Source organism: Copidosoma floridanum, unplaced genomic scaffold, assembly GCF_036245765.1.
Source record: "Copidosoma floridanum isolate Cflo_tuat_1 unplaced genomic scaffold, Cflo_Japanese_pri ptg000021l, whole genome shotgun sequence".
NCBI classification, from domain to species: Eukaryota; Metazoa; Arthropoda; class Insecta; order Hymenoptera; family Encyrtidae; genus Copidosoma; species Copidosoma floridanum.
Window position 1 is genome coordinate 5,157,426 of NW_028321898.1, and position 20,173 is coordinate 5,177,598.

At 33.2% G+C, this 20,173-nt stretch overlaps 1 protein-coding gene across 4 annotated transcripts in view; it reads right to left on the reverse strand.

The window, feature by feature from the left end:
* Positions 1-20,173, reverse strand: part of IntS3 (integrator complex subunit 3) — a 254,728-nt gene that overhangs the window by 104,044 nt on the left and 130,511 nt on the right. For all 4 annotated transcript variants that reach the window (XM_089594307.1, XM_089594308.1, XM_014361175.2 and 1 more), the window contains exons 7-8: positions 7,977-8,070; positions 7,545-7,912 (exon numbers count right to left, since the gene is read on the reverse strand). In XM_089594307.1, the coding sequence (XP_089450433.1) occupies positions 7,545-7,912; positions 7,977-8,070 (462 nt within the window). The remainder of the gene's footprint in view (positions 1-7,544; positions 7,913-7,976; positions 8,071-20,173) is intronic.

Genomic DNA, 20,173 nt, shown 5'->3' on the forward strand with positions numbered 1-20,173 from the left:
ACCATTGACATTAAGGGGGCTATAGCTGGAGGAGTTAGGAGGTCACAGGTAGCTTAATTGATAGATAAAAACACGCTGATTCCAACGGTGTCCTTATTTACCCCTCTAACCCTGGAAAATTTTGAGATATTTGCTCTCAAAGTTCGTACATTATACATAGCCTCTCATAGAGCAACGTGAAAACATCGGTATTTTCTAACAATAATTGAGGAGTTACATGTCAGGACTGTAACTGTTTTATAGAAAAACATCTCAGCTTTCAGATGGTACCTTCAAAAATATAGGTAACCCTGGAAATATTTGAGAAATTTTGTAAAGTATTGATCAAGTCATTGAATTAGCAGGGTCATGACGGGATGCCATCTTGTTGTTTGTAAGGCGCGCGCTTTTGAATATTTCAGAATTACACTGCAAGTACTTACACAAGTTTCATGTCATTTGTAACTCTTTTTTGATCGTGTTCTCCTATGGATTACTTACACATATTTTTTTTTTTAAATAAAATAGAACATTGAAAAATTTTAACTGCAATTATTTTTTATTTTATCAAAAATTGCGTCAATAATTTTTTTATTTAAAATAACTCTTACTTTATTATTTACACTCATAGATAATAATGAGGTGATGCCATTTGTAGGATCTTTTTTATATGCATCTACTAATACTTCTTTTGATATCGATTCTTTGGCCATTTTATAAATTATCTTATCATTAATAATACATTTTAATACAATTAATTTTTGTTTGTTATCATCAATTACTTTTTTATTTCTTTTTTGCTGTTGCAAAATCATTTCAGCATCCTGCAAGTCTTGATGACTCTTACAGTGATGTGTGGTTTCTTTTATTTTTTATAACACAAAAAAACTAATTCTCAATAAAACGCTCTGTATGTGACAGAAGCTGCTGTTTGTTTACCATAGGTATGGACACATCATACATATAGATGATGGTTCTCGCTTATATATACACGTATATATAGATATATACTCACAGAAGTGATACCAACTAACCGAATAGTTTTCGGGTTGGTACCAGTGCTCGCTGGAGCCCCCTTAATCACATTGCTTACGCAATCGAAACATTAATATAGATCTTTAGCAAATTATTATTAGATCTTGTCTGCACATGATTTACACTGAAAAAAAAAAAACTCTTAGCTCTCATGATAAGAAGCGATGCATAATGCTCAATTTCACTGACACAATACCCTGGGGGCATTAGAAAGTAAATCAAAAACGACTAGATGGAGTGGTAGAACAAAAAAAAGCCAAGGAGAATGGGAAAAACAGATCAAGTATAAGAAATAAAACTCATATTGATATATTACCACGGAAGCATAAAATAATAGATACAGAACTGAGATTTACAACGGATATGAGAAAAAAAAACAAAAATAATGACAAGTATAGGCATAAAACATTTGTGCAGTAAAAATTGTGCTTATGTAAGAGAGAGAATTCAAGAAGTTATCAACGTGGTGACATTGAGAAAAGAAATAGAAGAAACTGCTCATATAAAGCAACTGCAAAATAAGTGTTAACCTAATTTAATGAAAAAAATGAGCCAGAATAGAGAAATATTATATCTTATCAGCAAAGAGAAACTAAAAGGACAAATATTATCAACTTTTAGTTTTGATGATAGCGAGAAATGTAATGTTACCCCTATGACTAATTTATCGTCTTGCGAGAATGGTAAAATAAAAAAAGAACTCAACAGTGAAGAACAAAAGAGTGATGGCAACGGGCCGGAAGTAACTTATTAGAAAAAAACGAATGGGAAGGGGGATCATTGTAGTAGAGATATCTAATGTGATAATAGAAACTCCATATAAGAAACCACAACAACAACCACAGGCCAGTTTCATCAGAGTTGCAGCATCAAGTCATCGACCGTTCAGTGCTTAAAGCAAGGGTTACCGACCAACAACAACCTTACAAAAAATTAGGTGTGGAGACAGATAACTCTTAAGAATTGTTATTGTTTACTTTATAAAATATTTTTTTGTCTACTTTTTCCTTTCCATAAATATTTAAACTAATAAAAATTTTGTGCGTGTATTTTTTTACAGACGTTCGATCTATCAGCTTTAAATAAAGTCACTTCTCGAGGCTTTCTCCGACGAAGGAAAATCACTAAGACGACAGTGAGCCATATCTATATGGTCACAAAATTAAATAAAATTAGCGCTAAACACGAAATAAAAGTAGTTGTGGAACTCAATGACGAATTCCAAATACTTTTACTTAGTACAGTGTCAAAGGATATCATTTATAATGAACTGCTGTACAATAATTTATTAGATTTCATACAGAAAATAGAGCTGTTTATAAATTTCCCGGTTTTTCCACAAAAATTTTGTCAATAAATCAACAAAATTTTCTCCAGTTGAAATATTTTTCTTAACTTTATTTTTTCGTCGATGTAGAAATTTCTTACTAAGACAATTATAAGAATACATGGTTTCTTACAGTTTCTACTCGTAGAAGCCACCAGAGATTGGCTGCTGCTGATAATCCTCCATATGGTAAGTGAATAGTTTTGTTGGTGCTACTTGGGTTACAGTAATAATTTCTGTAGACTAGTTAGACGTACATCTTTTTTTTGAAGAGTTATTTAGTGTTACTCGAACGTGCTCTCTTACCAACATTCAGTTTTAATTTTTTTCTTTTACTCGAAAGTATAAATTTTTGTAAAATATTTTTTCATTAGTGTATGTCGAGCATCTGACAATGGTGTAACTGCCGAAACAGCTGTCTGCGAATAATAAAACATTGTGAAACAAAGCCAACTTTTACGTTTTTACTTATTAATATACATTTTGATATTTTTTCCATTAATTACTGAAAAATCTTTTAGCTTCACCCCGATCGTTCAGTGATTTTCATTATTTTAAGAAGTTGTCAGCTGTTAAAAAATATTTAGGCACTTGTCATTACCTCATGCACCAAATTTCATCTACAGAGCATGCTTTAGTGTACGATTGAATTGATTACATATACACGCCTTAAGATTACTGTACATGGATTATAAGTCAATTTCAAGACTATCAACAAATATCTATTACTATTATTTCTACGTGCTTAAGGTATTTTTTCCATAAGATCTGCTTTCCATGTTTTATCCAAGCCCTAAATATACAATTTCTAGCGGAAATAGTTGCATCTCGCAGTTTTAAAAAGCTTTTGCTTTTATTCCTCTAAACAATCTTCTAAAGTAACATTAGATACCTGGGTCAAAATCTTTTAAATTGTATTTATTTTAAGTTACAAATTTAGGATTAATTCTGTTAATACATCAATCAAATTTCTCGCTAGTAGATTTATCTTTTCTTAATCATCCAAAATAAAACTTTCTTCTTTTTGTTGAGTAGTAAAATTGATAAAATTGTAAGGTTCACCAGCTGATGCAATACTACACTATCTTTCATTTTTAAAGTCAAACTGACCATCTGAGGTAAGCTCATATCCAATTACTATCAAGCGCACAGTTCAAACTCAAATTGGAGCTGCGCGCGACATGAAACAATCAAATTTATGTGAAACGATTGAATTTAAAGAATAATAATTATTTTAATAATTAATAAAATAATACCCCGGACGGTATTAACTCTAAATATTAGCTGATTGAAACATTGATGTGTCAATACTATTTTTTTTTAGTTTAAATAGCTTGAGAGGCTCGAAAGGCTCTTTGAATAAAGATTCGAAGCTTTCCAAACTTTTATTTACTTACTTGTTTCATAGATAATTTTATAAATCAGATCGGTAATAGGCTTAAACGTCTCACTAATTCGTTTTTTAAAACTTTCTTTTCCTAACTTTAACAATCGATGTTTACGTTCAATAGGTTCTACACTTTTTAAATTTGTTTAAGAACGTGTTTTTATTTTTAAATGCATTTATGTTTACCGCTTGATAGTTAACAAAGGGCTGATGTATACTTAATAAAAATAAGTAATATTTATTGCAAAGGAGTCAAATCCTCTCTTATGTCTAATATTTTTCATATCTCTTCCCTTGTTCATTACTACAAATCTATGTTTTTTACCTCCTTAACAATTATAATTTTTTAAAATCACTATACGCCATGTTGGTATTACCATGATCATTATAGATTTGTTTAAAATTCATATCATCTTATCGAAATAATCCTGGTTTTAATTATTTCTGACTAAATGCTTTGGAACTTAAGCATAAAATTTTTGTGATGCCCCACGCAGAAAAAAGCTTTTACATTATCTTGTTTTTTACAGGCAATATTATGAAATATAATTGTAGATTTGGGTAGTGCTTTATCCGAAGGTATGACTGATTTATGCTAACTAAATAAAAAATATTTAACGTCTTTTATAGGATTTAATATCTCCTTTAAAAACTTATACTTGGGTTAATTTAAAGATATTAAGTACGAATAAATATTTTTAAATATCAATCACATCAAATGCTTTCCAGTTAGCATATCGTTGATGGACCTAAAATTTCTGATACTGTTAGTGACTTTGAAACTCATAATAATGTTGATGCCAAAAACGATGATCATGTGTGGACCAATAAGAAAACGAAGAAAAAAGAACAAAGCATAAAACGTGGGCTCAAAAAAAAATGTCTTGCAATTAGTGTCTTTTTATAAACCGGTTGAAATTTCCATAAAGACTTAGTTATCCTGTGACGAGAAAGCAGTCAACATCAAAAACATAGGTCCATACTACAGCAAACCAAAATATTCAAGCCCCAGTAAGGAGGAGAATGAAAATAGCCAAAAACCTCTTGTAGAAAAGAGTGTTGAGGCATCTTGACTGAAAAAAAGGGAGATTATTATTCTAAAAATATTCCCTACTATCTCAAGAAATATGGATGTATTTTGAAAAAAATCAATAATCAGTCTTTATAAGGACCATGAAAATTTTTTGGTTTTTTGAAACTACTACAAATATGGGTCATTTCACCAAAACTGCAATATTTTATGAATTTTATGTTCAAAAAATGTTCAAAAAAATGTCACGCCACAAGGGCAGACAGTTACATACCTTTGCGCTACAGCTCCCCACTACTATCTTAGTGGAAAGGGGGAGGTAAGCCAGAACCTTTCCAGTATACCTACTAACTAACAGTAAGAAAAATATATGTATTTTCCCTGGGTGCGGATCAAACACACATCCTCTTGTTTGCTAGACAGTTGCTCTGCCACTTGAGCTACTATCTACAATTGAGCTTGAGGTAAAACAGTTTAAAAAATTAACAATAGGGACTGATCTAAGCTTAGGGTACGAGTAAATGCACGGCTCCAGTTCAGCGGTAGCTTCAGTTGTAAATAAACTGTCTGGCAAACATGAGGTTGCGTGTTAGATCCAACCTGGGAAGGATATTTTTTTCATTTCTTCTCATTTCTTGAAATATTTTTTTTTTAAATAGAAAATAACTGGATTTTAATTTTTTATTTTGAGTATATTTTTTGTCGAAGAGGGCACGATTGGTTTCAAGAGTGCTTATATAAAAGTTCCATCGTCTGTATACGTGCCAAATAATACAGTGATAAATGTATCAATATTGCTTGTGTACCTCGTAGAGTCACACTAAACGTTATGAATAGTAATTTTCCTACGAGTTTGAAAAGTCTCTGTTTGCGAACCGAGAGGTTTGCGGTCCGAGCCGAAGGCGAGGGACGTAACGAGGTTTGTAAAGGAGACTTTTCGAACGACTTCCGGAAAACTGCTTTTTCGCCCGAGGAAGTACCAGCCTCCCAAAACCACCCGAGGGCGGAAATATAATTTTCCTACAGAATATTTTCCTAACAAAAAGGGCCACTTTACCAATTAATAAAGTAAAATTTGTTCAAACATATGTCTAAATTAGTGAGTTTTTTTCATACAAAATAAATTAGGAGAATGTGTAACGAGGTAAATCTGGCCTCCAGGCTCATGCTGTTCTCACTGACGCAACGCGTATGACGTCACACCAGCAAAGTCTTACCTTCCCGGAATTGTTTTCTTGTTTTGGCTCCCGGAAAAAGGAGAAGAGGACGACGCGACGCGAGACACAGCAGCAACAGCGGCGAAGGAATAAGAGTGAGCACGCACAGCACTGTTCGTGCCGCGGCGGCGGCCCTCGGGTATGAGAGAGAGAGAGAGAGAAAAAGACGCCAAGATGTACGTGATGTGGTTACAGCGAGACGTGCTGACTCAGTCTCGAGTCGAGAGCCATAGCGCACGCATATAGAAGCCAGAGGTTTTGCGATTTGAGAGAGAGAGCAAGAGGAAGCTGTTTTCAGAACGAGAGAGTGAGAAGAGAGAGCTGGTGTTGTCCCCGTCGTCAAAGACCATCACCACGAGAAGATCCAAGACGAGAGAGAGAGAGAGCGACCGCAGAACGAGGAATAGAGAGAGAGAGAGAGTAAGACCGCAGCTATCAGCCCCACGGACTCACCAGCAGCTCGAGGCCCAGAAGGACGCCATACGCCCTTGTCACGAGTCAGAGAGCCGAGAGGTAGCGTGTTTCTTTTCCCTCTGTTTTTCATGCGTCGTGATAGGGCTCGCGAGCGCTGGTAAGCCTCCTGGACGAGGTCCAGGAGTAGACAGAGGATAGGGAAAGAAAAAGAGAGAGTGCGAGTGCGAGAGAGAGAGAGAGAGGGGGCCAGGTCACGAGAAGTCGCGGGTGCATGCTCGGGAGTGCCGGATTTTGGGGTGTTCACGCGTTTCCGCTCTAGGTGTGCAGGATAGACGGGCATAGTCGAGGAAGAGAGTGAGAGAGGAAGAAGAAGAGAGAGAGAGAGAAAGAACCGGGACTAGGGACAAAAGAGAACAAGGGTAAGGTTACCAGGAGACAGTGAGAGTACGAGAGAGAGAGAGAGGGCGAAGAAAATTTTAATCGGACGAGAAGAAAAAGGCAGCGGTAGAAGAGAGTTAGATAGTGTGTTTGGCAAGGAAGGGACAGGGGCGAGAGGTTGCGTGTGAGGGCGTGCGCGAGTGTGCGTATGTGCGTGCGTGACGTGGCCAGGAGCGCGTTAGGGCAGCGGCCGCGGCCCCTCCTGGTCTTAGGACCCCGAACGTGTGCTCGCGGTTCGCGCGGCGAGGCGGAGCCGCTGTAGCGCCGTCGAGGAGTTATTTGTAGAGCAGTGTGGAGAGTTGTAATAAATAATTTTCTTAACTTGACGTGATAGCATTTCCCATATTTATTTCTCTCGGTAGAACGAGAGAAAATTCCCGTGCAAACTCCCTTTTTCAGGAGCAGAATCTAGGAGGACGAGGGACCCGGAAGACGCACGAGACGAGATGTCCACTTTTTAAGTACCCTCCCCCCCCTTTTTTTTTATTCTCAGGTACGAAGGCAGTGTGACAAATGATAAAAAAGTTTTGTGCTTGTTTCTTTTCTTGAAGACAAAATACAAGTTTGGAATTTGGAATATAATATCTGAAAATTTTTAGCTCACTATAATAGTTCCGTAGGTAATATTTGTTTATAGATATTATATAAGATGACATAATGATTTATATATTCATAATATTATTTATGTAAATAATATCTTAACTAGGTTATACTCACTTCTCTTTTTTTAACATAAGCAGAATTGACGTTAGGGCTTCTGCATGATGTCGAAACTGTAATTTTGGTAAAACAAGTAATATAACATCAATAGGAAAATCATGCGCATATACTAGCTGCCAAAAACAGTATTGATCGAACGTTTCCCATTTCAAACTCGAAGTTACTGTAGATGTAAAAGATTCTTTTTTCAATATTTGAAAATATCCTTGCATAATTTGACATACTAAAGATTGCAATTGTATCGAATCAATAGTAGATACAACCAGATAAAGAAGTTGTATATTTCCTTGGGCTACATTTTGAAATTCTGTAAAGATGTCAGGTAGCAGAAAATAAAACATAGAAATGTTATCTTCATGACATTGCTGTAAAAATCGTTGTTAATGTAAAACATATAAGAATTGTAAGATTAAATAGTACAATACGTACTTTTAAATCCAAAAGAAGACAAACATCAAATTTTTCGTCTCTTTGTGAACAGAAGTCTTTATAGACCAAAGCTTTCAGTTCGTTTAATGAATTACTGTAAAAGTAAAAAAATATGAATTAGATGATAGTATTTAATCATAAAACTTGTATTAAGTAAGTTAAGTTTATCAAAAGATTTATGAAGTAATGAGTTGATGAAATTCATCAACAAAATTAACTACTTTACTAACTTATATAAAATATTATAAATTTAATTACACATTAGTTAAAAAAAAGTTATAAGTTAACTACTTTAAAAACGTTGACTCAGTTGTTGTAAACATAAAAATGACTTACAGCAGTTTTGAAAAAGTATAATCAACTACAAAATCCAATTACGCTGTAAGTATATGTGATCATGTATAACTGTGTGTATTCTTGAAAAATGTTGTTAAGTATCCCATAATTCCGAGACAAAATTGTAAATTTAGTAACCACGACTTTAGAAGGTCCTGTTTGTATTATCTAATTTAAAGATTCTACCTGTCTAAAATCATACTGATACCTTATTTAAAATTTCAACATCCTATCAATGTCTAACAAATAAAATCAAGAAAACAGTTTTTTTATACAAATCTCTTATTTAGTTAACACAAAAATAACAACCACCCTTTCACACTGCGTTAGTATAATGATAAAAATAACCAATTTCCTGAAATACCTCTTAGCATCATTTATTTGCATCAGTAATTTCTGTTTTCATACAAATAATGTGTAGAATAAAAAATATCTACTATTTAGTATGCATTAAAATCAATATACTTTTCCCTACTTTTTACATTATTTATAAGTGGAAGATTTGAGAAAGAAGCTGTCTTTTAAGTCCACTAATTCTTGATATGTTGATATCACCAGATCAACACTTTTAAAATAACATGGCTTCTCAAATTTTTTCAAACTGTTTGCTAATAAATAAGGCAGCGCTTAAAACAGACATAACCACAATAGCTGTTTGTGATTAAAGGTAAGTAGATACAGCCAAATTCTTGTCGTACCAAAGAAAGAACTGCTTTATTGTCGGTTCATCGTAGTCGGACGCTTGAATTTATTCTTTTAAAACAGTATATGCAATACACACTTGTAATACTAAGAGAATAGAAGTAAAAAAGTGGCTCTTGGACGTAGTTTCAATAATTACTCGTCAAGATACTAGTAAAAGTTGAATAAAAAAGTTTAGAATATCATGTAGCATACAAAGTTTGAAAGGATTATTGCATTGCCTCTTCTATCAGCAGCATTTATTATAATTTTTTTCTTCAACAGATAGTATTCTTAAACGTTTAAGGGCTAGGACTAAAAATGAGGGTCAGCTGGTAACTCCTAGTTTTACAATTAGACTCCCTTTGTTGTGCCATTTATCAGAATCATTATGTTGGAAATGAGAGCGACCGACAGTAGGCCCGGCTTTTGTGTACATTGTGTACACTTGTAGTCTCTGTCGGCTCAACGCTCTGTGCGTGTGCGCTTGGTCGACTTGGCGCGCTGCAGGTGTGTGTGTGCGTATTCACGCGGCAAGCTTTGTATACTGTAAGCGCCAGATTATACTTAGCTCTCGTCAAAGAAATACTCTCTTAATTTACGTTGCCAAACTCTAGCATTCAAAGGTGCATACATCACCTTAAATGCTAGTGTAAATCTTCTGATTAACTCTCGCAATACAGTGGACAAAACTCAGTTGTGCAGTGCAGTGCACTTAGTGCTTTGTTCAAGTTGCTCACTGCATAATTTGCAGACCAGCTCAAATAGTTAATCTCATCGAACTACCAGTGATTATCAACAGCAAGACTCAGTGAAACTCTTGTGTATTTCCACAGACAGTAATTGTGCATTTTTTACAGATAGTGGTTTATAGTTAATCAATATTTCAATCAGTTATACTCTATCAGTGCTTTCATTTTCACATTTATTTCGTGTAACTTTCAAACTCTCTTGCGAGCTCAAGGCCAGTGCGTGTTTACATATTGTGTTATTCAACTTGACTCTTTTCTTTCTACATTCTTCACCTTTATATATTTCAATAGTTCGTTGCTTGAAGACTATAGACAGTATTTATTTTCTCCTGCATAATTTTGACCTTTACAATTTTTGTGAATATTAACTATAATTTCTTGGCCTTTGAGTGACATTAAAAGTTGTTATTTTTATGCTGTTTAATTTTCTTGTGTTTTATTGTGTCTTCCCAATCACCCTATCCGAGCCTAGTGTGTGCTAACGCATACGCCTCGAACACATTAAAATAGCTGTTTATCGCATCAATAAGCTCTTTGTTGCTGTGAAACATTCATCTCTAAGAAATTTTTTCAGGTTAGGACACATGTAATAGTCACTGGTTAGTAGATTTAATGAACAGAGTGTATGCTCAAGGAATTTGAACTTTGATTTGCATGTTTTTCCTATTGTAATGATTGAACGATTGGCCGAAGCATTGTCGTGATAGAACAATATTTTTTCTAAATGAGATATTTTTCTGGTTGACCTCATCACTCAAATAAAGCAGTTATCTTGCGTAGTAGCCACCAGCACTAGACACTTTTTATCCTTTTTTACGTAGTAAATTAAAATAATTCCCTGTGTATCCCACAAAGCACTCACCATAACCTTGTTGGCTGACAAAATTAGCTTTGCCTTTGCTTTTTGATTTGCTTTTTCAAGTGTAATTATGTAATTGAAATGACATCCGTAACAATAAGCCATTTAACAAATTCACTGGGATTCTTACAAGAGAGTTCCTAATTCTTAATACAAATAATTTTTCTATGCAACTGTTGCCCAATCGATAAAAGCCCGAAAATTTACTTAAAGTACTACCTGCACATTATTTCTATATGTTTACAGCTTCGGTTAAACCAAACAACGTCAATCTGCGATTTTTCAGTCCTATACAACAAACTTTTTTAATCATCTCTGGAGTTGTCCTAAGCAAGGCTCGTCATTCTTGCTTGTACGTACGTCCTATTTCTTATTCTGCAACACAACTTCAAGCAATTAAATATGAAGGGGCAGTCTTCCAATGTACTGCCTACTTCCTCTTAAATTTTTTTAGGTGATAAGTATTCGAAATTACTGCTTGTTTTTCAAAATCTTTAATTTTCCTGAAATCTCTAAAGTTTTCTTGTTGAAATTGCTGCCGTTTAAGAACAATCTAAGCTACTGATCTGTAACTATAGATGCTAATTTGTTTGGAGCAAAACTATGCGACGCTAGAGTCGTACTCGCTTAGTAGTGCTGCATCTTTGTTAGGGCCAGAACTTATTAGCTGACCCACGTCTAGCAAAACAATTGACTTTGATAAGGATACACGTAAATATGATAGTAGAAGCAAGTATCAGATAAATATCAAGAAAAATTTTGTTGAATCCTATCGAAAGAAAACCATTATAAAATAAACAGCTAATACATACGTTTTTATAAGATTTACATATTGTTAACAGTTATTGCCAGCTTAGTATTAATATTTTATCTCAGGCTCCGAAGAGATTTCATGAAAATAAGTAAATTAAAAAAAAACAGAAATCAACTGGTTGAATGTGAAATTTACAAAAGTTCTCTTAAATACTCTGGTAAAGTCAGACTCCTACGCAGTTTGTCAAATAACTGAATTAAACTCTTTTGTAAAAAAGTCTTTGTAACTTAAAGTTTTGTAAATGTATACTTATTTTTAAGTGTACAAAGGAAGGACTCCAAAATATGCTTACTAACTATGAACGATACAATGTTAAAAATAAATTAGAGGTTTATGTAAAGAAAACAAAAACTGTCGCTTTTAAAGAGGCTTGTAGAAGCAGAGAAATGGCACTTAAAGGGAAAAAGAATGAAAGTAGTGAACGAATACAAGCATTTAGGCTTTTGGCATACAATGAAAAACGTGTTTAGCCACCATGTAACTAGAACACCTAATGAAGCCAGAAAAGCAATTAACACTGTACGGGGAATATGGAAAAGAGCCAATATTGAGACTCTTATAAGGATACTATATCTACTAGGTACTATAGTAAAAGCTGGGTGCCTATATGCTATAGAGACCTGGGGTAAGGAAAAATAAAAACAGCTAGAGAGAGGACAAGGGAAATTTTTTAAAATGGCTCTAGCCATCAATGTAAATACTTACGAGTATATATGGAAAATAGAGGCCAATAGAAAAAGCTTGGAGGTAGAAACTATGAGAAGGGCGGTAAAATACATTTTGCTCATAGCGAAAATAGAAGATGGAAGATGGCCAGAAACTTTCCTAACGAAGGAAATAAGATGTGCAATGAATAAAGATCCAAGTAAGTGGTTAAGATCAGGGGAGGCGGCCTTTGAAGAGTTTGGAGATGGAATGGGGATCAAAGGCCTATTTGAAAATAAGGGAGCAAGTAAGTTTCCAGAGAGGCTAGAAAGAGTACTACAAATGAAAGGAGACAAAAAAACTCAAAAGAGTTGGTCAATTATTGAAAAATTAATATACTGCGATTACTATAAGGAGATAAAAAAAGGAACCCGGGATCAAAAAATTCTGGGAAGATAGACAGATAAAGAAAAAGATAAAAAAACAATGGGCAAGGTTGAGATGTGGGAATGTAGGAAGGACAGGAAACAAGGGATTTCAGGACGAAAGTTGCAGGGCATGTGAGGAAGAACCAGAAAAAAAAACCATATTCATATGCGAGGAGATAGAGAAGAGAATTAGTGGTAGATGGATTAAGGAGTTAGAAAAATAGAAACTTGAAGGCACGAAGCAAGAAACTAGAAAAAAAATTATTAAAATTACTGGAAAGGAATCCCATCATCAGTCTGTGTAAATTTGGTGAAGAAGTTGAAAAATTAAATAGATTGAAAGCCGAGAGGCCAGTTGAATAGAGATTTAGAGAGAACGGCTGCTTATAATTTAAGAATAGAGAGCATTACCCAGTATAAAATAAATCGGATCTTGAAAATGTAAGGTCAATGGGCATGACAAAGGAAAAGGCAGGTACACGCGAAAATTCAATACACGAAAACAACAAAAGACAACGTGAGCTAGAAATGATGAGTAAAAGTAAAGGATTTAAATAGACAGAGAGCGCGGTGAATAGCTTTAAAATAATTGAAGGTTGTCATGTAAGGTAACCATAAAACGTTAAAAAAAATATCTAAATTCTATACATTGAAAATAAATAAATAAAAAAATAAGTATAATATATAAGTGTATGATATTTATAATCAAGCGATTACATTATACATGATTATAGAATGTAAAGAAACAGATTAAGAGAAACCACCAAACTTATCTCTGAAATCAAAAATACATATTTAATTTACATAGTACTCTTGATAACGAAATAACTATCAGTGTATTTGTAAGTTACATAAAATAAAATATCGAAACATAATTTGAATATTAATTTTTTTTGTACCAGGAAAAAGTTAGAGCTTCTAAAATTCGTATTTGAAGAAAAGTTTAGATGAGTTCAGTTCATTTCAGTTTATTTTAAGTTTCTACGTATAATGTTGACTAAATATCAAACTGAAGCTACTAATATGTGTCGTGAATTCTGAATAACATTTTATGTAAATGTATTCAGTAGATTGGCTATGCTAGTTATGAAACAGCTGTTCTGATTTCAGCACCAATTTTTGCACAGCTAGTCTTTCCCGCGCTGGAGTTTCTGTAATGACTGTTTGAAAACCAGCACCGATTGTAGAATAGCTACCAGCCATTGCTGGCATTCTTTGCTTGCTATCCCTCACTCAAAAGTAAGTTCATTCACATCATATTGTACAAATACAAAGCATTCTTACAGCTCTTTATTACTAGTAATATCATTATCAATATAAAACCATTTTTAATTCAAGTATAACTTTTTTATTCGCTTCACATTTAAAGGGCTTACACCTATCGGTAGGCTTTATTGTGATGAGCATAAACAGTAATAAACTTTAAGAGTTCGAACGGTGTACAGTCCGTAAGTCCAGTGATTAAAATGATGAATCTTCCAAGCCACTTGTGTTTTGAATCTCCAATAACAACTATCTTCGTAGCATTTTAAATATTTTCTAGTCAAATACTATCAATTTTGAAATACTTTATTTTTTTATGAGTCCCGCATTAGTTTGTAATAGCAAAATGAGAGGGATTAATTTTCATCATGATAATTTTGTGCCAGGTATCGGATGCTTTAAAAAAAAAATACTTGTGCTTTTGTATAATTAGCTTGAAACGAAAAAAAGCCAATTCTTTAAACAGATAATTATTAACCAGTTATTAAAACCTTGCATGTCCACAAAATACTTAATGTTCGGCTGTTCTTATATTTAGTTTAATTTTGTTGTTTTATTTTTTTACAACCTCCATTTTGAGGACAAGACCTTAAATTAATTGAATACTTATCGACAAGATTTTGTAGCCAAGATTTCTTGTTTGTATTATATTATCCTTAGTGGAAATTGTTTGATACTTCTCATTAGTTTTAGAATTTCTTGTATTTAATTTATGCAACACATTGATTAAAGTATAAATTTTACAACAAAATAATGTTTTAAACAATTTTACAGTCTTTTTTTTATTTTCCTACATATATTATTTTTTTCAACTTTCATGACTTTCTTTTTGTTTCTTTTCATAAACTTCTTTCACTCTTCTGGTGATAGTACATTTTCTAAAATCTTATATGAGTTTCTTGAGATCCCCACTTATTTGGACTATACTGAACGATACGGTCATGTAAAATGAAGCAATAAGCTGATAGTAGGAACATTATTATGCGACTAAAATTTTCTAATGTTTCATATTGCTTGGAACGATCACAAATGATAAAAGGTATTCGATTAAGAAAGTGTTGTTTGCCTCATAGAGGCGCACAATATTTACCATAAAATGAACTTTGAAAATGAAAATACATGCTACTTAGCAAATGCATACCGATAACGTGTTTTATCGAGATCAAGATCTCTGTAAAGATATTTTTAATTAAAGTGAAGCTAAACATGTCCAACATTGCAGTGATCAAATATACAAGCGTTCACATCTTTCTGATTTTTGCGGTTAATTAAAAGGGCTAAAATAACGTAACGTGGATGTTAGATTATTAGATGCTTTAACTGTACAAATATGTTCTGATGTGCTAAGTAAGACGAGATACTCATATGATTCTCAAGTTCAGAAACTCATAGATATATGCTTGTTTTTTTGCAGATAATTCAATAAACGAATTTCATGAGAATCCAAAATTAGTAGATATGGTTCAAGTTATTCAAGCTTCAATATTACTATTTTAAAGTATTTCTAAGTTACTACTTTCACGGGATCAGTAACACTGGCATCAAACGAAGTTTGCAACACAGCATTTTGATTGTTTCTTGATCTTTCTACTATAAGCTCATGTTTTACAGTAAAATCTAACTCACAATAGTCTTCCGCAAAACCTTAAATTATATTCAGAGAAAGCTAGATGGTGAAGTGATCATTATTATTAGTAAGACTATGATATTCTTCTTCTTCGAAGCTAAGCTAATCTGCTTTTATCACAGATTTTTTTTCATTAGGACAAAACGTTAGTCAATTTTTCATAAAACTTGTTAATCTAACATTTCAGCACTCGTCTACTTCTACAGCATTTGTGTCATATCTTATTGTTACAAGTAGGTGACAGATGGCGTTGTGTATTAATGCTATATTTGTTACTGGTGTACTTTGATTAAATTTGACTTATCTTTCGTAAACATGTAAAAAACTTCTAGATAGTCAGAGACACAAGTCTTAATGTCAAATTGAGAAATGAATTTCATCGTTGATGCCTTATGTTGATGATGCTTATGGCTGATGTGCGTAAATTTCATAGTGAGCAAAGAATTCGTCAAATGTGACTTGAGACTGAACACTTAGAATCTCGTTTATTTTGTTTATAATAAAAACGTATCCTATTTATTCTCCACTAGGGCTTTTTATTTTGAGATCGAAACTTTTTTTAAGCTGTATGTTTTGATGAGTCAGTTTTTAACGTGTCGGCAGTTTTCTTGGTCGACTTGATGATTTGATGGACCATCTACTCTGACATCTCAACGGTTTGAAGGCTTGTCATTGACCAATTGCTAGAGTGCATATTGAGCTGCACATATGATTCGTTTGATAATAAACGATACCTACTATGAAAAGCGTATTATGTGAAATCTTATAGTTATGACTTCACTACAACAAGTGACTAAATCACCATCCTGATCTACAATGCGTAGTTGTGTAAGGTTAATGATACGTCTGATAATCAGTAAATGAATTATTTGTGAAGAAATTTCAATAATTTAATATCCAGGTAGTACAGCAGGAAAAAAATTCATGAATCGTGTGAAATTTGTGGCTGTTTATGTAAGCTCCACTCACGAAGGTGCATTGAACTCCTAATGCGTTTATCTTTGGAATAGCTACGGGTAAGTGTGAAATGTAAGTGGTGTATAGTTTTTAAAACGTGCCAAGTAAAGCTTTATAGATAGCTTATGGAATCTTTAAATCTAAAATCAATGGTATGAATGCACTTGAAAACACTTCTAAGCGTACTATTGTTTAGATAAATATCAAACGTTACGTTGCGAGGATGTAATACATCGATTAAAAATGATCCAACATCTTCAATCTTATTACTGCCTGTTGGATAATACAGTAACTTAATTGCTGACGTAAAATTTATTACGATTTTCATAGATATTTGGGATTGATTTAAATGATATAAGTTCTCCTAAGCCAAGAACGTAGCTGTGTTTTGGTTATTATTAAATCAGTGATATATATTGCACTTTTACAACAGAAAAAGTATCTGAGTGTTCAAGTTTTTTTATGGCTGTTAAAGTGTAACAAAGTCATTTTGCCCAATGGCAAAAGGTTTAATGTGTTTTGAAAGAAACTTTAAGCACAAATGACCACAATTTTTGACGCACACTTTCTGATAAAAATTATGACTATATGATGTAGAAGTTAGGACCAGTGATCTGTTGGGGTCAAGGAAGGAAAATGACATGCGAAATTATCCAACTGTTTCCATGATAAAACTTTGTGTACAGAGCTATTTAGATGCAAAAAAAAAGAAGGGATTTGACAACAGCCTGCCTGTTTATCTAGCCCTTTTCGCTCCACCATACACATGACCATGGTATATGAATGCATTTCATAGCAAAATTTCCATACTGCAACACTGGCATATGCGGCTAAGACTGTTGACACAGCCACACTGATGAGTCCCAGTATGTACCCAACCTTGCTGAGTATACTGCGCCAATGCGAATGTTCAAGGTATGCATCAAAAGAGCTCTGCATGAAGAGTTTCATCATAGAAAATGTTAAGTACTTTCGTATATCATATTCCTGACTCACCCCCAACAAATCACTGATCCTAACTTCTACATCATGTAACAGTGAAAGGTACTGTAACTAATAAAATGTTTACACTTTGAATCTTGAATCAGAAAAAGATTCGCGATACATAAAAATGTTACACAACATCTTGCACTGTTCGTCCAGCCCTTTTTGCTTTCCCATACATATACCCATGATATGTAAATGCATGATACGCAAAAATAAATCCTGTGGCATCGGCGTCTGTGGCTAAGATCGTTGGTGTAGCCACACACATGAGTTTCACTAACGATCTAGGACGAAACGTGTTGAAATGCTTTCCTTCTTTTCCTCTTATATCTAACCTTGCTATGTATACCGGGCCAGTAAAAACGTGGAACGTCTACATTCAAAAAGCTCTGCATGAAAAATTATATTACAGAAAATATTATTTCTGCCTTACCTCTAACAAATCACTGATCCTAACTACTACATCATTAAATAGTGGAAGGTGCTTTAACTAATAAAATGTTTACAATTATGACTAATCTTTACCTCACTAGCATTCAGATAATGCTTTTAGTCAGTAAGTGGCTGCAGATCTCTAAAACTGTCAAAGTATATAACATTATTACCAAGTTTTTAATGAGCCACCCAGTAAATCCTGGGTCTATTCTGGTCCCCAAAATTTACTATAGCTATTTTACAAAACCGTAGATAGTTAGCACATAAATTGTTTTTAATAAATACTCCACGACTATGGGACATTTCTCAGATTTTAGAATATTTTATCAAATCTACGTTGGTCTATAGACTCCTTATTCAATTTTATACAGTTTGAGATGAAAACTTTTTTCAAAGGCAATAGCTTTCACGGTTTGATTATGCCTATGACTTTCTGATAGCTATTTTTTTAATGACTTAGCAATATTAATGCTCTTCATAATTCTAGCTTTTTCGTTAGCTATAGCACTTGTTACACTAAAATCAGCAAACAAGAAATTGCAAAGGGTAAGATCAACCAATTTGAGTCGGAAGACGTAAGATGCGTAAAATTTTAACACACTTTTCACTACCAGATTTTCAAACTGCACTACGAGTACCTATCAAAGCAGTGTTGATGACGTCTTGAGCACGAGCACTTTAAGTAAAGCACTTAAAGTTGAGCAAAAGTTAAGCACTTAAAACACTACATTATTTTTTCTTTAACCCATCCTTTTTTTTCTAATAAGAAGGCTGAAAAAATGCTTCGTAAAACTTTTAAGCCAATTACAGACTGTCTAGTGAAAATCGCTGCCAAAAAAAAAAAAAAAAAAAAAAACAATAGTAATAATTAGAAATTCATACGACTAATGGTATACAAGCGAATGTTGATACATCTAAATCATTGTATCAAGAGGTGCATATGCATAGATGGCGACACTTTCAATACAAGCACTCTATATCCTCCATACATGCCCTTATTTCAATATCCAATATACTTACTTAAAACTCATAATATCACACCACATTAATTCTTCTTCAAGAAAATTTTCTTAAGAAACAAATTAGAATGAGAAATATATCCTCCTGAAAAGAAAAATAGTAATTATTCTATACATCACAACTATTTTTATAATCAAGACCGTGAAGAAAGTAATACAGTAAATGAAGAGAACCAAAAAAAATAAATAAGAATTCAGTTATAGTGATATAACAATCTAGTCTGCCGTTAGTGAGCTGATTTTAATAATACTATTTAAAACCAATCTGCTAAATCTGTTGTAATTAGTAAGAATTTATTAACTAATGTCCGTTTACAAATACCTAATTTAACTATGACAAATTTATAAAGTTTGGAGTATACAGTATAACAAAAAAAGTGTACAAGATTTATGATTTACGAATACACTTTGAAAACAATCGTAAAAAATAAGCGATATAAATTATTCAATAGACGTTAGGTTCATAGAGCTACTTGTCAACATATACCCTAATAAATTTCTGATAACTCAGGATGACTGAGAAAAATACTACACAATATTAAAATTTGAAATGTTTATAGAAAAGATTTTCAAAAAAACGGAGCTATACGAATTCAAAATAGCAATAAATTTATGCTAATTAATTCTCAAATGTTCAATTCCATGGTTCGTAAAAAAGCGGATCGCTGCCACCTTATTATCAAACTGCTAAAATACCTTAAAAGGTAGATTATATACATTGGAGTGATCCTAATAAATGATTAGATTGTTTACGTTTTTAAACAGCTGAAATGTCAGCAGGTAATACAAGTTACAACAATGAAATATTTTCAGTTTTGAAACAATGAAATTTTGCTAATTGTCGAAGAGCTTTGAGAGAACACGCACGCACACACAAACACACACACACACAAAATGTTATATATATAGGTTTTTGTGTGGGACAGTCCACACCAACCCCCTGCAGCCCGCTCGTAACCCCCAACAGCCCCTCAACTACATTCAAGAAATTGGCCGATTTCAACATTCATTTACCATTTACATTGTTTTCTTCAAACCCCCTACAGCCCCCAGGTTATTTTTCTCGCCCCCCCTCCCCACATTTCTTAGTATACTAAATATCTCTCATTTATAATTAATTCAAAAGATAATTCTTTTCATATACTTTTCCGTACTGCTGAAAAGGCAAATAGATGGACTTTATACATATAATGGAAAACTAAAAGTAATGCTTATTGATCTAATAACATAAACAAATAACATTTTTAAAATCGTAAATTAATGATTAGAACATTAACTCATTTCGTCAATAATATTTAATAATTATGTAACCTTTTTATTTGTATATGTGATTGTACTATGTCATATAAATACGTGTGATATATAATAGATATTACAATGTTTTATAATAATAA